Below are 13,771 nucleotides of genomic sequence, written 5' to 3' on the forward strand. Positions count from 1 at the left end.
TTTGTTATTGAAAGCAAGTCGGGGCCCGTATTCCCGCGCTACTTTGTCGGAGGGCCCCCGAATTTTAATCGAGCAACCTTGTAGAATTAATGAGTACCCCGGGATCGGCATCCGGTGCCTTTGTTTACGACCGATGGCACGAAAATAGCCGCGGAAGATGTTTACATCGGAGAATTTTGCTCGCAGATTTAATCGCAAGGTTAATATAGATCGCTTTTGTCAACCGATTACTCTATCGAGCCTAAACCTTCAATGAATAACGCTTCACCGATCGTAGAGAATCTTCAGGCGAAACTCAGGGCATAAATAGATTATTCCTCTCAAACGTGTCTCCCTATATCTGTGAAATATAGCCAAGTAGACGTAACTTCTATGGCCTTCAGACTTCCTCTCTCTTACCTAATCCCTTCTTTTATGTTTAGCAATATAATGAAATTTTATTTTCCGCGCGAGCCTAGCTTGAAAACTATACTCCCCAGACGGAGAATTCTATCTAGCCACACGAAAGTCGAGCGTGACCTTGCTGACCCCCGCATACAGCCATGCCTTTGCGTGAGGCTGGTTTCGGGCGACGATTACCATATTCCGAGCACCCGGTAGCTTGGTGTTTGGGCACGAATAATCCATGTATTTTCAAGCGAAGAGCGCCGAGTCGCGTGTGCGTGTTTGAGTTTAGCCATGGAGCACGCTATCGGTCTGCTCTATCTTAACGACGCCAGATCTGTCGTTCTCCATCCAATCCCGTTCCTTCTCCACCTTCCTTCACCCCCGCCACGACCTGTCGGAGATCTCGCAAGAGAAGTCGGAGGAGAGAAGAGAACGAGAAAGAGAGAGAGAGAGAAAGGGAACTCTCGGCATGAGAGACGTACGAGAGACGGGAAGAGAAATACGTCTGCCACCGAAATGATTGATTCGTCGCGGTCTTCCCTATCGAAGGCGAAACTCCGGAAACAACTTTCACGATAATATCTTTCGATAAAAATCTCCGTGATCGAGCTGGAACGGTAATTGAACGTTAACTTCCAAGGTTGCCAATTAACAATAATTCTGAAATAATTCACCAGTTAGTCAGAATTTCATTTAATGCATCTTATGTCAGCCAATGCATTTCTAATGAAGAAAATTGCGGCAAAAACGTATAAGAACGCATAATTCTTACGTGATAATCATACATCCAGGAAATTATTTTATAAAAACATCAAAGCTAAGGCTGCACGCGTGTTTATTTATTTTTAATTGTTCAGAGAATCTTCACTCGACCCTCGACAGTCGATTAGCACGTGAGAGATCTTCAAGATCATCTTAAGAGACCATTGAATCGCCGCGTATACGCGTCCCGATTGTCGAAAGTGCGTCGGCATCGACTATTTCGAGAACCGTCTCTTCGCCTCAGAGGCGTCCATTTCTTCCCTTCGCATCTTCGAGCCGTGGAAGAAGAAAAGATTCGGACACGGGGCCCCGGCGCTAAGACTGTAATGTGTCGGCTTAACGTCAACGGAGACAGTCACCTATTCCAACCACTCGGGCCATGGGTTGCGGCTATCCTGCGTGCGTGTGTGCCCGTGTCACGAGTCACACGCGAGTACGCTCGACTGACGCGCGAGGAATCCGCGCGAATGTTGTACTCGAGTGCCATGGAGAATAAAAAAAAATCAGAAACTTGTAGAATCCTGTCGTAGGTATAATCGTTCTGAAGTTTTCCGTCTCTCTCTTTCATCGATATATTGCTTCACATGAATATAGTAATTTGGACCAGCTACTGGACCGATATCGATCATAAAAAATATTCTTCATCACAATAATAAGTGCGTGACAGCCAAATTTGTTCCTCTATATTGTGATCTTTTAACGACTGGTAAAAAATATGGGCAAACCGGAGTTCGCGACCAGAAACAGAAGAAAGGAGCAGAAGAAGAGAGCGGGGAATTAGATTCTACGGTAGAGAAATCGACAATGGGTATCGAGAGGCTCGATGACAATGGCAATTCGATACTTCGTTTACCGCGGTCCGGCTTTTCATTCTCGGGGACGAGGCGACCGACGCCGCGCCACGGCGACAAGCGTCGCTTTGGCTTCGACGGTGGCCGGGGGACGACCTTTTGCCTTCGCTCCTCGTCGAAAGAAAAACCGTTTCATTGCGCTCGCATCGGCTCGATTCGCCGTGTAATGGCGGGCCCTTTTGTCGGCCGTCTCGCTTTTGAAAAATCTCTGTCGCGCATGCTATCCGCTACGAGGAAAATTTTCGGGGTATTAAGTATCCATTACGGCTTCACGTTTCTCCTTATGCAATCTCTCTCTCTCTGTTTCTTCCTTTTTTTCTCTCTTCCTCTCTATCATGTTGTTTCCTAGGAGATATAAAATATCTCTCTCTTTCCCTCCCGAGGGATCTCCGAGGATATCGTCGTGGAGAAAGCGGAAGCGGGCGTATTCGGGAAACGGCAAATGTTTCTTCCGAAGTGCGGAACAATCGGCCGTGTTGGTCGTGGGAAGGGACCCGATTGAAATCGGTCGCTGCTCAGCAAAGAGACTTCTCATTTCCGCAACGCGAACGCGCTGCGTTCGCCTTGCGATCCGCTCCCTTTCCCGCAGGCGTGTGTTCGGGATGCCGGAAGTTCACCATTAAATCCCTCAAACGTTAATACGGTCTCAAAGTAACGAGTATTATGCAAAACGTATACGGCAGCGTAAAAAATTGTAAAAGTAATGTGAAATATATAACCTGGAGGTTTATTGGACTGATAAAAATCCCGCTTTTTATAAATCTTCATCATTTACTGAAAATATTATGTGAGTGCGGATACTGTACAAAAATTTTCATTTATATATATCATTAGCAGTCCGAACGAAAATGAAAGGAAATAATGAATGTGCTCACAAAGTGACAGCATATTCCTCTTATACGTACGGATAAAAAATACATTCACACACTTGTTACGTTTATAACTAATTCATTGCACTTTCACGTGCTTTATTAGGCATTTAAGCTTTTATTAATTTCCACAAGGCGTATCTGCATCAAACACGAAATACGCGCGCGCGTAATGACAGACTGTAATGTCTGTAATCACTAACGGCTGCACGCGCTGTGTTTCTATTTCTGAAATTCGGTGACTCCACCGAAGTTTTCACTTTCTTGCGTATCGGGCAACGGATGTCAGGACAAGTATAGAAATCCGCGGTCGTCCTCGAGAGAGGAGGCGTAAGAAACGGGGCTCACGACTCTCCCGTCTCCTACCCTCCTATCCTCCTCCCGCGTGTCGGGCGGAGGATCCCGTGGCGGAGTGTGTCTGGGCTGCTACGTATCTTGATTTTCAGTCGGCGCAATCTCTCCTAAGCTAATCGCGATAAGGCCGAGGGAAAGAGGGCCCCTCGGAGAACGTGCGCCGCGCCACGCCGGTCGGGGGGGGGGGAGACCCGGGTGAAAGAGGATTCATTTGCAGCGCGCGCTAATTGGCTCGCGATTTCTCTGCGCGTATAGCGGGCCTCACCGCGCCACGGACATTCGTCACGTTTGCCCCCGTCACAGTGGGGCTTTCTGTCTTGCCAGTCCCCGCCGCCCGTGACGCGGAAACAAGGCGATGCACTGTGCGGGTCCATCGCCGAGCAAATCGCCCGTCCGAATTTACGCAGCTTTTTTTCCTCCATCCTACTCCCGTCCGTCCCGTTATCGCGCGCTTAATCTCGTCGCGATAATGCCCCGGCGCTGCTACCGAGAACTTCTTGGGAGATCGGAAGACGCGACCATGAATTATTACATTAATAATCACGTATCTCCATTTCTCTATCAATTGATCTATAAGGAGAGGATTTCTTCTAACATGCGAGATCCCCATGGCATAAATAAGAAGCGAAGCAATATTCTTATAATTATTTGACGGATCTGTAGTTGCGCAAGGGTGAAATATCGAAATTATATTTGAAATGAAATTTTTGATTGCAGCGAACTGTCTTTGATAAATCTAGGGACGTAGAAATCGCATAAGTCGTTTCTTTGCAAACACCTTATAGCTTTAAAAAAATCAGATGGTTCATTTATCCGAAAAACAACGGCACGCGAGGAACGGCGCGCGCGTTTTATCTCGTGAACTCGTTAACTTCGCGAAATTCCTCGGCTAGAAACCGTCGCGACGCGTGTCTCGCTTATTAAGGCCGTCGCCCACACGCTCTCTCGGTCATCTTTGAGATTTCCGTCTCGCGGAAGTCCACCGGCAACAACAGCGAGCGACAGTCCGGTCGTCGCGTCGTGCGTCACGGGGTGAAATATCGTCTTCGACGAGAAGATAAGAGGGGAAGAAAAAAAAGAAAAACGGCGACACTCTCTCTCCACTCTTGCTCTGGGTCCCCCCTTCCGTCTCGATCACGTTTATCGCGTCTCCCTTCGTGCCGCGGCGCTCGCTTCCGGCGCTTCCGGTGTCACACGCCGTTGAGCACGCTCCACCCCCTTCCAGGCGGCCTATGTACGTGTGTAAGGACCACGTCCGGCAAACCAGAAAGCATCCTAATTGTTGGTACAACACCGGCGGTCCCCCCTCCCCCCCCGCCGCGGCGGTGCTTTCATTGTCTCGAGGGAATTACTCGTGTGCGTGGGTTTGTGTGTTTGCAAACGGCCACCCGCGCGCGGTTGCTTCCGACGGGAATAACATTGCAGCGAAGAAAGTAATATAGAGATTTCTACTTCTATATTACTTTTAAACGAATGTCTATACGAGTATCTTAGATCCCTAAGATTGCCGATAAACTGGATGTGGCGCGAATAAAACGCTTTGATCTGTCTATCCCGTTAATAAAGCACATTGAATGGAAAATCATTTGACGTTATCTACCCGATTACGTTACGTAAGATGTTGAAACGATATCGTTTAACAAGCGATTGTCTACGATGCTCGCAAAAGGTATTGGAAATTAATTGAGGATCCAAGCTTCTAGCGGCGCACTAAAGAGCAACTTTCTCCGTCTCAATTAACCGACTAATTAATGTGTTGTTCACACATGGAGCGAGCCGCAAAGTCAGCGGGGCAAGATCAGCTGACAATATTTCATTCCACAACGACACATGCATGGAGACCATGTTGCTACCTCATGAAAAAAATAGTTGCATCTTGAAACTGCCACACCGATTTCGCGGCGCGCATCGCCGTGTGGCGCGGGCGAGGAGTAATAAAATTAATGAGTGTTACTCACGTTGTGCAACTTGTAGTAGAGCCCGCAAGCGTTGCAGACCGGCTCGCCGGCCTGGTTCCTCCGCCAGAGGGTCGTGGTCGCCGTCTTGCAGTTGGCGCAGCTGGTGCCCGCCCGTCTCGCCGCACTCTGCAGCGACAGTTTTGGAAAAGAGAAGACACAGATATCACACCCGTCACGTTGGCGTTTCGGACGATCGTCGCGTGATCATCTCGGCTAGATTTAACCCAAGCAATGTTAAGGTACTTTCTATATAAATTGCGTTATTAATTTTTTTCAGCTGCAGACAGTTTTAAAATAAATATTACGAATAAAAAATATTGTGGCTTTTTAATATTTACGCAGTGTAATCTCTTATCTTTTTTTGCTAGGGTTAGATCTGTTTATGTAATTGATAAGCAAAGGTTTTCAGATTAATTTTCGTATTTTAGTACATGCAAATATTGTATAGGACACTATTAGAAAAATGGCGAAGAAATACATAATATATAATTAAATTAAATTCTGTGTATTTAAAAGCAGATTCATTAATCAGATCAATCTCTATATTACTAATTATCAAAAAAGAAGAATTTGAGTTGTTATATATGTAAGTTTTTATAAATGCAAAACGAGACACATTCTTATCTTACATTACCCACATATACATATGAATATCATTCTTTCAAACTGCTCTCCTCGGACAAATTGTGAACAAGAAACACACGGCGCATGGAAATTGCGATCAGACTCGCATCATACGAGAAAGGATTATAAAACGCGCGACGGAATGAAATACACTTTTAGTATGTTCGAGTCTCTCTCTTTCTCTCTCTACTTCCACGCCAGAAGCGCATTTGATCCGTCGGCTTATGCGCGGAATCAAAAAGCCACAAGCTTGACGCGGGTTAGCGTGACACATCAACCCCTCAAAATCCCTCCCGGCTGGCTGGCTGCCTGCCTGCCTGCCGGTCGGTCGGTCGGTCGGTCGGTCGGTCGGATCGACGTGTCCCGAAAGAAAGAGAGGAGAACCGATAGCGAGAGAAGAGCGAGAAGCTTATCTTCAGGGAAGCGTCTCTCATTCTCGGAGAATGGGAAACTCGAAAATCTCGGCCTCGCGTACACCTGTATACCCTCGTCGACGGCATGCGAGTGGCAAACACTTAACGAAAAAAGGAGCGGAATCCGTTTTATCCCTCGGGGACTAACCGCGGCTTATTTCCCCCGCATCACGAACCGGCGCGGCGCAGCGCGGCGCGCGAATGCACTCTCGAACGCGGGAAAGAGGGAACGGGAGCAGGTATCCCGCCGCCGGATCCGTATTATAAAATGCCCTCTTCTCCGATCCTTCCCCGGTGCACGTATCCACCTTTCACTTCTACCCTCGCCCCTCTTTCTCCGGTTCTTCCTGTTGAACCACTTAACCGTTAATGGATGATACTGTTACCGAAAACTGTGCGCCGCAGGTAAATTTTGAGCGCATCGCGCAATGCACGTTGACCGAGACAAATTAATGGACGATATTATTTAGTCCTTTCGAGATTATGGGCTTTGAATCATTATTGCCAGGCATGCAATATGATAAACTGTTTCTCATGAATTTCTGTCTCGATTACTTGGAACTATTAATTAATATCGTAATAACAATTATTGAAATCTTATCGCGCATTTAAGCTTATTATCTTTATTATCTTCTTGAATTAATATTTCGTACTCGTGTACAAATATGATATATAATACTTAGCGATATATTTCATTTACATGTTATATGACATTGTTTAAGAGTTAGCACATATAACTGATAAGATGAATACTTAACAAAATCGATCACCGTGCCAAGATAATGGCGGTGACGGCGCGCATAAGATGTTTCTTTTACGAAAGGCGCCCACCTTTGACCCTCCACTCTCGCCCCTTGTTCACCCCTACTCACAAACCACTTAACCCCCCCAAGATGACACTGCACCCTGGCACTCGGAAAGGCAGGGCACCGTCGAGCTATACCTGCGTCATTGTCGGCGAAAGCACAAAATACAGGGGAACCTCCCGCCCGCCGGCTCGCATAATAGCAAGCTTATTGAAATTTCTTTGAGCGAGAGAGATAGCACGCGTGTCCCCTATGCAGAACACAAAACTGCCCTCTTTCAACCCGCCCTCCCCGCGTACGTTGCGTCACACACAATGAACTCTGAGACAGTACCAAAACGAGTGTCTCCCGATTTTTTTCTCTCTCTCGCAACGCTTTTCAGGACCCCCTTTTTCGAGCGCAGTCTCGCGTTCTATTCGATATTCCGGGGACAAATTCGCGGATCAGTGCGTGATCGAGGGCTTGCAGTTTCCGGGGTGGTCGATGCGTGTCTAGTTATTGTAGCGAATGTCGTAAAAAAGTTTCAAAGATTCTGAGATAAGCAGCACAACTGCCAAACGCAATTATATATCGCAAAACAGCTTCATTATTTTCTGCGAAGATTGTTATATATTAATGTGAGTTTAATATATTTTTTTTTGTTTTAATCGCGCTCACCAATTTCTGACGTACGATTAATTTACGCGCTACCTCGGTAAAAATCTATCGTTCTTCGATCCATTTTTGTCCCGACGTCCATCGCGAGAAAGGACCCTTGTTTACCTCGAGAATGAAGCGCAAGGGTCGGAAGGCACGAGGGGAGGAGGGTTCGGGGAGGGCGGAGGACGGAGTGAGAAGGTAGGCACGGTGCGGTGTGTAATCATGCCTTATCTGGCGGATCTTATCAACCCTTGCGCGTAGCAAAAGGGGCCCGCGGGGTGTGCGCGCTCGTTGCGGGGAAAACCTTCCCGCCCCGGGAATCAATACGCGGAGAGCCACCTCATCAATATAGCCGCGCCGCTATCTGCTCTAGATCTTTGACACCCTCGCCCCTTCGGGCGGGGGGTTGGGACAATCCGAAAATCGCCGACCGGCACCTACCGGCCATCACGTCGCGCGGCTAATGGTTATTAAACGAGAACGCGGGACGAGTTTCCAGACGAGAGCGGGTTTCCGACTGTCCGGGGGATCATTAGCAAATGGAGAATAATTCGACGACGCGACGGTGGAAACACAAAATACGATGGCGGGGGTACGCGACCTTCGCGAAATTCTCCCTTTCTCTCGAATGTAAATCCGTCAAGAGCGACAGCGAATTTATTCAGAATATAACTGTTTCGGTATTTTAATCTATTTCTCGACAGCTTTACGCGCGGCTTAAGTCAAGACTCGGACGGAATTTATTTTTAAGTTGGAAATCCACCGCTTAGTTACGACACGGAATTATTTCTGCCGGTACACACGATCTCGAAATATCGCTGACTCGACTGCTCAATGCCGACGAGCATCCGAATGTTCCCTCGTGCGAGAGCGACTGACTGGTCAGGCGGCACGGTCGTGTACGCATTGCTGGGCGATTAGATCCCTGAAAGTATTCGTTCGTTTCTCCACGGTAAGTCCTGTCCCTGCCATCCGCGGGACAAGAGTCTCTCTCTCTCTCTCTCTCTCTTTCGCGCGCGCGCGCGCGCAATTCTCTCGACGTCGACGTCGATCTCGAATCGGAGCTCGCGAGAGCCAAGTTGCGCCTATGTCCACGGCGAATTTATTTAACTCGCGCGAATATATATCCCGCGAAGGACGGGCTCCCGGTAATTGCCCCCGCGCGGGTATCGGGGACTCGCGCGCGAGAGAGCGCGGACAATACTTTATCATCCGCTGCCGGGTGCGTTTGGAACCGGTTGCCTCCAGAAGGCAGAGCTCCGGACACTGACGGATATGACATTTCTGAAGTTCGCGGCGATCTACGTTTCTCCCGTCCCTTTTATTCCTATTTTATCTCCCGCCTCTTGCTTTCTTTTTCCCGTGTGGCCGAGCTACCCTTGCACTCCGCTCCCGCCACTTCCTTTCCCACCGGCTTCGGATCCACAGTCGTCAGTCTTTCTCTTCCTCGCTCCTCTTCTATTTTTTCTTCTCTTCTTCCTCCTCTCGACCTCGCGTTTCCCTCATTCGTTTTGTTTCACCCCCTCATCGCCACCCCAACGTACATCGACTCGTCTCAACGTCTCTCGTGGAGAAGGAGGAAAGAGAAGACGAAGAAGAGAGAAAGATCTTTCGCTTTCTCTGTCTCTCGACGAATCGTACTTTTATTTGCCCTCGGTCTTCGTGCCTTCTTCGAGCGAGCGAATGAGCAAGACTCGAGGAACGCATTCTCGAAATTGAAAACTGGATTATCGGCTTCGACGTTCGGTCCGACGGTCAAGCTCAACCAACGGCTCAACGAACTTTAAGTTTCGAGATAAATATGTATTTTTCATCATTAAGATATAAGCATACAAATTATTATAAAATAATTAAATCTGATATTAGATCTATATACATGTGTCACTAATAATAAATAATATTTTATAATTTTTTAAGATTTAACTGATAGTAAACATTTTTATAGACTATGTTACATCCAGATTGACATTTCATGTATTCTAATAAATAAATATTATATTCAGTAATAAAAATAGCTCGCTTTAAAAAACAGTTTATAAAAGATAATTTTCAGATTTCTTCGACAACGTCTTCGAAACATTTTTAAGACGCATGTTGTCTGAGAAAGTTATGCGAAATAATATTCAGATATCTTTTTCGAAAATGTTGAAGACGCTTGCAAGACGTTTTTTGGTAAAGTCTTAAAGATTTAAACAAGATGTCTTTGAGACGTTTTTTTTTAGACAGCGTGTTGTCTGGATAACAAAAACAAAAATGCGACACTACGATGAACAGAAGCGAGAGAAAAAATGCTGTTACGTCGCTTATCACGGTAATCCTTAATGCGCTAATCCCGTAAGAGGTTGAAAACGAGACGAAAAAGGAGGTTGCCCGGAGAACATAGCTACCAATATCAATACCAACATGATTGCGTGAGATCGCGGGGTCTGTCTGCCGGCCAGACCATTACACATTATTAATTAGCTCGATACACTGATTAATGATCGAACTCTCGATAATCCTAATAATACTATACGCAATATTTGCACTTCTCACTGGATGAAGCTACCCGAAGATTCCGCCAAAAGAATTCCGACCGATATTTCAATCGAACGGGATAACTCGTCTTAATATTTTAACATTGAGACTAGAGTCCGTACAAAGATGCGCAAGTGTTAATTTCTAGCAATTAATTAGTTTCAGAAAATCTAACTGTTTGCATCGCGAGATGATAATTAGTTCTCTTAAATTGTTACATCAATGAATAGATATAGGTATGTATAATATAAATATCCTCGCAATCGAATGTCTTGACATTAACATAGTCGTTTCCCCGAGCTACCTACGAAATGAATAACAGTCAAATTAGCCATTAGATGATTAATGATATTTCGACGATGTCTCCGTTGCTCGTACGATCGCTTCCGAGAAGCTGATCTACATTTGGAATGACAAGATCTCGATGCTCTATGCGCGTCTGTGTTTGTTCGGCGTTTCGACAATAATTATTACTCTCTCAATGTCGCGTGTCACGACCGATCGATAACACGCTGACAATTAACTTTGAAAAATCGTCTCGGTTAGCATACCGGTTTCATCGCGCGCGAATCGCCACAGTCCTTTCGTGCTCCGATTAGAAGTTATGCGATCCCCGACGTCGGAGGATTCCCCGTCGCTTCTGGAAGTCCAGATAAAAACGATTTAGTTTAGAATCGCGGAGCAACCGGAGTTGCTCCAAGTGTAATCGTGGAGCCGATTTCTCTAACAATAAGATATTTTGGCATCTTGAGATCTCGTTAGAGTCAAGGAGCCCGTGTGTTTCGAAAGGGAACGTCGGAGAGATCTACATTCAGGGATCAGCGGCGAAATCGGCTGACAGTTTTCCGTGGCGCGCAGGCAGGTCCGCATTGCGCGCCGGAGACTATCGTTTTACGAGCGTAGCCTCGATAACGATCTCCGTGTATCCTTGACTAAATCGTGACTAGAAGTGGCAGTGGGAGCGGGCGGACAGAACGCGCCGATACACGCTCGGCTACAAACATTGTTCTCGGGATACAAATTGCTCGTACGGCGTAGCAGCAGCAGCCAGCAGCAGCAGCGGTTGCCAATGATAGTGGGTGGAATAAATAATAGGAAGTGAGGGTGATGGATACAGAAAGAAAGAGAGAGAGAGAATCGAGAAGACAGCGAGTTAATTTCTCCGTCGCGCTCTTTCTTCTTCCTCGAATTGCTCTCCGAGGGGCGACTCCTTGACGGAAGGAAACGTTCGCTTGTTTTTACTCGCATTATTATTTGAAAGCAGCTACGCTCCGGATTCCGCTTTGCGATCTTCGCGCGCGAACGGTCTCGCGCCCGGATGTGCAAAGACACAGCACTCTGTTATGCGCGTTCGCGCGCGACCGCGACCGATTTTGTCGACCACGTGGAACCGGCTCGTGCGAGAAGGCTAGCGAGATTGCGGAATCGCGGCGTGATCTCTCTTTCTCTCTCTGTCTCTCGAGAGCGTTTTCGAGCACGTGGGCTAGAGCGGCGGAGATGCTGCGAGAGCACCGTCTCCGTCTCGGTGGCGACCGGCGATATCTCAAGCTCTCTCGGGGGAAGCGCGCACCCCGAGGCGGCGTGTGTAATACGAATAAATACGCGGCACGTCGCGCAGTGTATACTCGCTACTCGCTCGCGCGTTTTGCGGCAGCCTGTGCGCGCCTGTATTGCTATTGCAACGGCGCGCGCGGCAGGCGCATAATATAATGCACCGACGGTACTGCGCGCGGCGTGCGCGCTTGTGACTGTGACAAGTAGTGGTACCACATTCCTAACACTAGCTCGCGTTCCGGCTGCTCTTGGTGCACACGGGGCAACGTGCACACACATCGCCCTTCTCCCTCTCCCCCCTCCTCTCTTCCTCCTCCGGCATCGCTACCCTTTCCCTTTACCTATCTTTACCCCTGTTCTTCCTTCGTTTTTCCTCTTCATCTTTTTCTCTTTCTTTCTCTCTTTCTATCGCTCCCGACGCGACGTCGCGATCTAGGGTGGGGTACGAACAATGCTCGGGTCTGTGCAAAAAGTGCATCACGCGGATAGTGGTGCCTCAGAGTCGTTCCACCGGTCGTTCACAGAAATTACTTAACGATGATAAATGAAGCATGGAGAACATTATGTTACGGATTACACAAGTCGCATTTATGATAAAACTATTATTACTGTAAGTCAGCGTACAATAGCTCCAGCTAATAGGATGTGGTTGTTCCAGTTTCAAGGGATCAATATGTTTTCATGACTACAACTAAAGCCCATTAACTTCCCCGACAACATTCTCAATCTTCCACCATTCCAGATGAGTCCTCAACTTCGCGGATCCAACGGGTAATACGCGTGCAAAGTTGCAGCGCCGATTTCTCTCGCGACGTAGAAACGCATTTTGCAAAACAGTCCACGCGAACTGTATCCCATTGTCTATAGTTTTAAAAAGATTTTTTTTTATATAACTGCAAAGTTAGTATTCTTTGTACTTCGTTAGAGACTCGAGGATACGACGCCAATGAGAAATGTGGAAAGTAAGGTCGCTCGTACGCATTCTCGCATTAACGCATTAAACGATTGCTCACCTTCTCTCTCCGCGTCTATCCGAGTGTCTTTCCAATTTTTCTCCGACTCTCCACCCGCAATTACATATTCCGCGCGAAATCATCCGTTTATCGAAGTCTCAAGGATACTCTCCGTGCAACGTATATACTACAACGTTCCGAGAATCGTGGAAAGTAAGGTCGTACGCTCCACGCATGTCGTATGCATACATTAAGTCCATCTAATTCCACTTTATCGCGCGCGAGCGGCAACGTGCTCGCGTAATTACCTAATTAATCGCCGGATTGTCAGTCGAATAATAGAATTGCATTTATTGCATGTAATCCTGTATTTTATGATTTTATAAGCATTCAATATATATGCGTGATAAAGGCGCGTAAAGAGTCTATCTTTTTATCTTGATATAAACGCACTTCGAAGGAAATGCGAGCCCGATAGGTCCAGCCATTCACTAATCACGGTTTGTTCGAGGCAACGTATTATTATTATTTTTATTAACATAGAGACAGAGATCTCTCATTTGAATATATGACTTTGTGGATTCAGCATTCACTCTGAAATATTTATAATTAGCGAATCGGCGTCGTCGTCGCGGGGGACAAGGTCACGCGTGGCTCGGCGTGTCCCACGCCAGTGGATTGGGAGGCTGCACGTGTTCTACGAAGTGCATCGCGCGCGGCTCGATCTCGCGGTATCGATACAGCGGTGCAGAAGGAGACGAGGAGGATGGGAGGGGGAGGAGGGGGCAGGCACGAGAGAACGAGAGAGCCTAGCCATTACCGCCGCGCTGCTGCTACTACGAAGTATGGTAGCCAATCTATATGATAAACAGCCTGTGTTAGGTGTACACGCGTGCAACCGTGTATATACGTACACGTACGTGGTCGACGACGTCCCGGTTTAATAAGCACCCTGGCACAAATAATGCACGTCCGTGTCACGCGGGACCGTGTCTCGGGGAGCGTCTCGGGTCACCGTGTCGCGATGGGGCGACACGTCCAAAATCATCTTTCCGCCGAAAGATGAAAAGAATTATCCGCTGAG

The 13,771-nt window shown here is 47.3% G+C and overlaps 1 protein-coding gene across 1 annotated transcript in view; it reads right to left on the reverse strand.

Moving 5' to 3' along the window:
- The window catches only part of LOC139770847 (uncharacterized), an 82,141-nt gene that overhangs the window by 11,900 nt on the left and 56,470 nt on the right, over positions 1 to 13,771 (reverse strand). The window contains exon 6 of the mRNA XM_071703100.1: positions 5,182 to 5,316. Coding sequence (XP_071559201.1) covers positions 5,182 to 5,316 — 135 coding nt within the window. The remainder of the gene's footprint in view (positions 1 to 5,181; positions 5,317 to 13,771) is intronic.

Source organism: Temnothorax nylanderi, unplaced genomic scaffold, assembly GCF_030848795.1.
Source record: "Temnothorax nylanderi isolate EJ_2023f unplaced genomic scaffold, tnyl_v1.0 TNYL_tig0033_pilon, whole genome shotgun sequence".
Taxonomy (NCBI): Eukaryota; Metazoa; Arthropoda; class Insecta; order Hymenoptera; family Formicidae; genus Temnothorax; species Temnothorax nylanderi.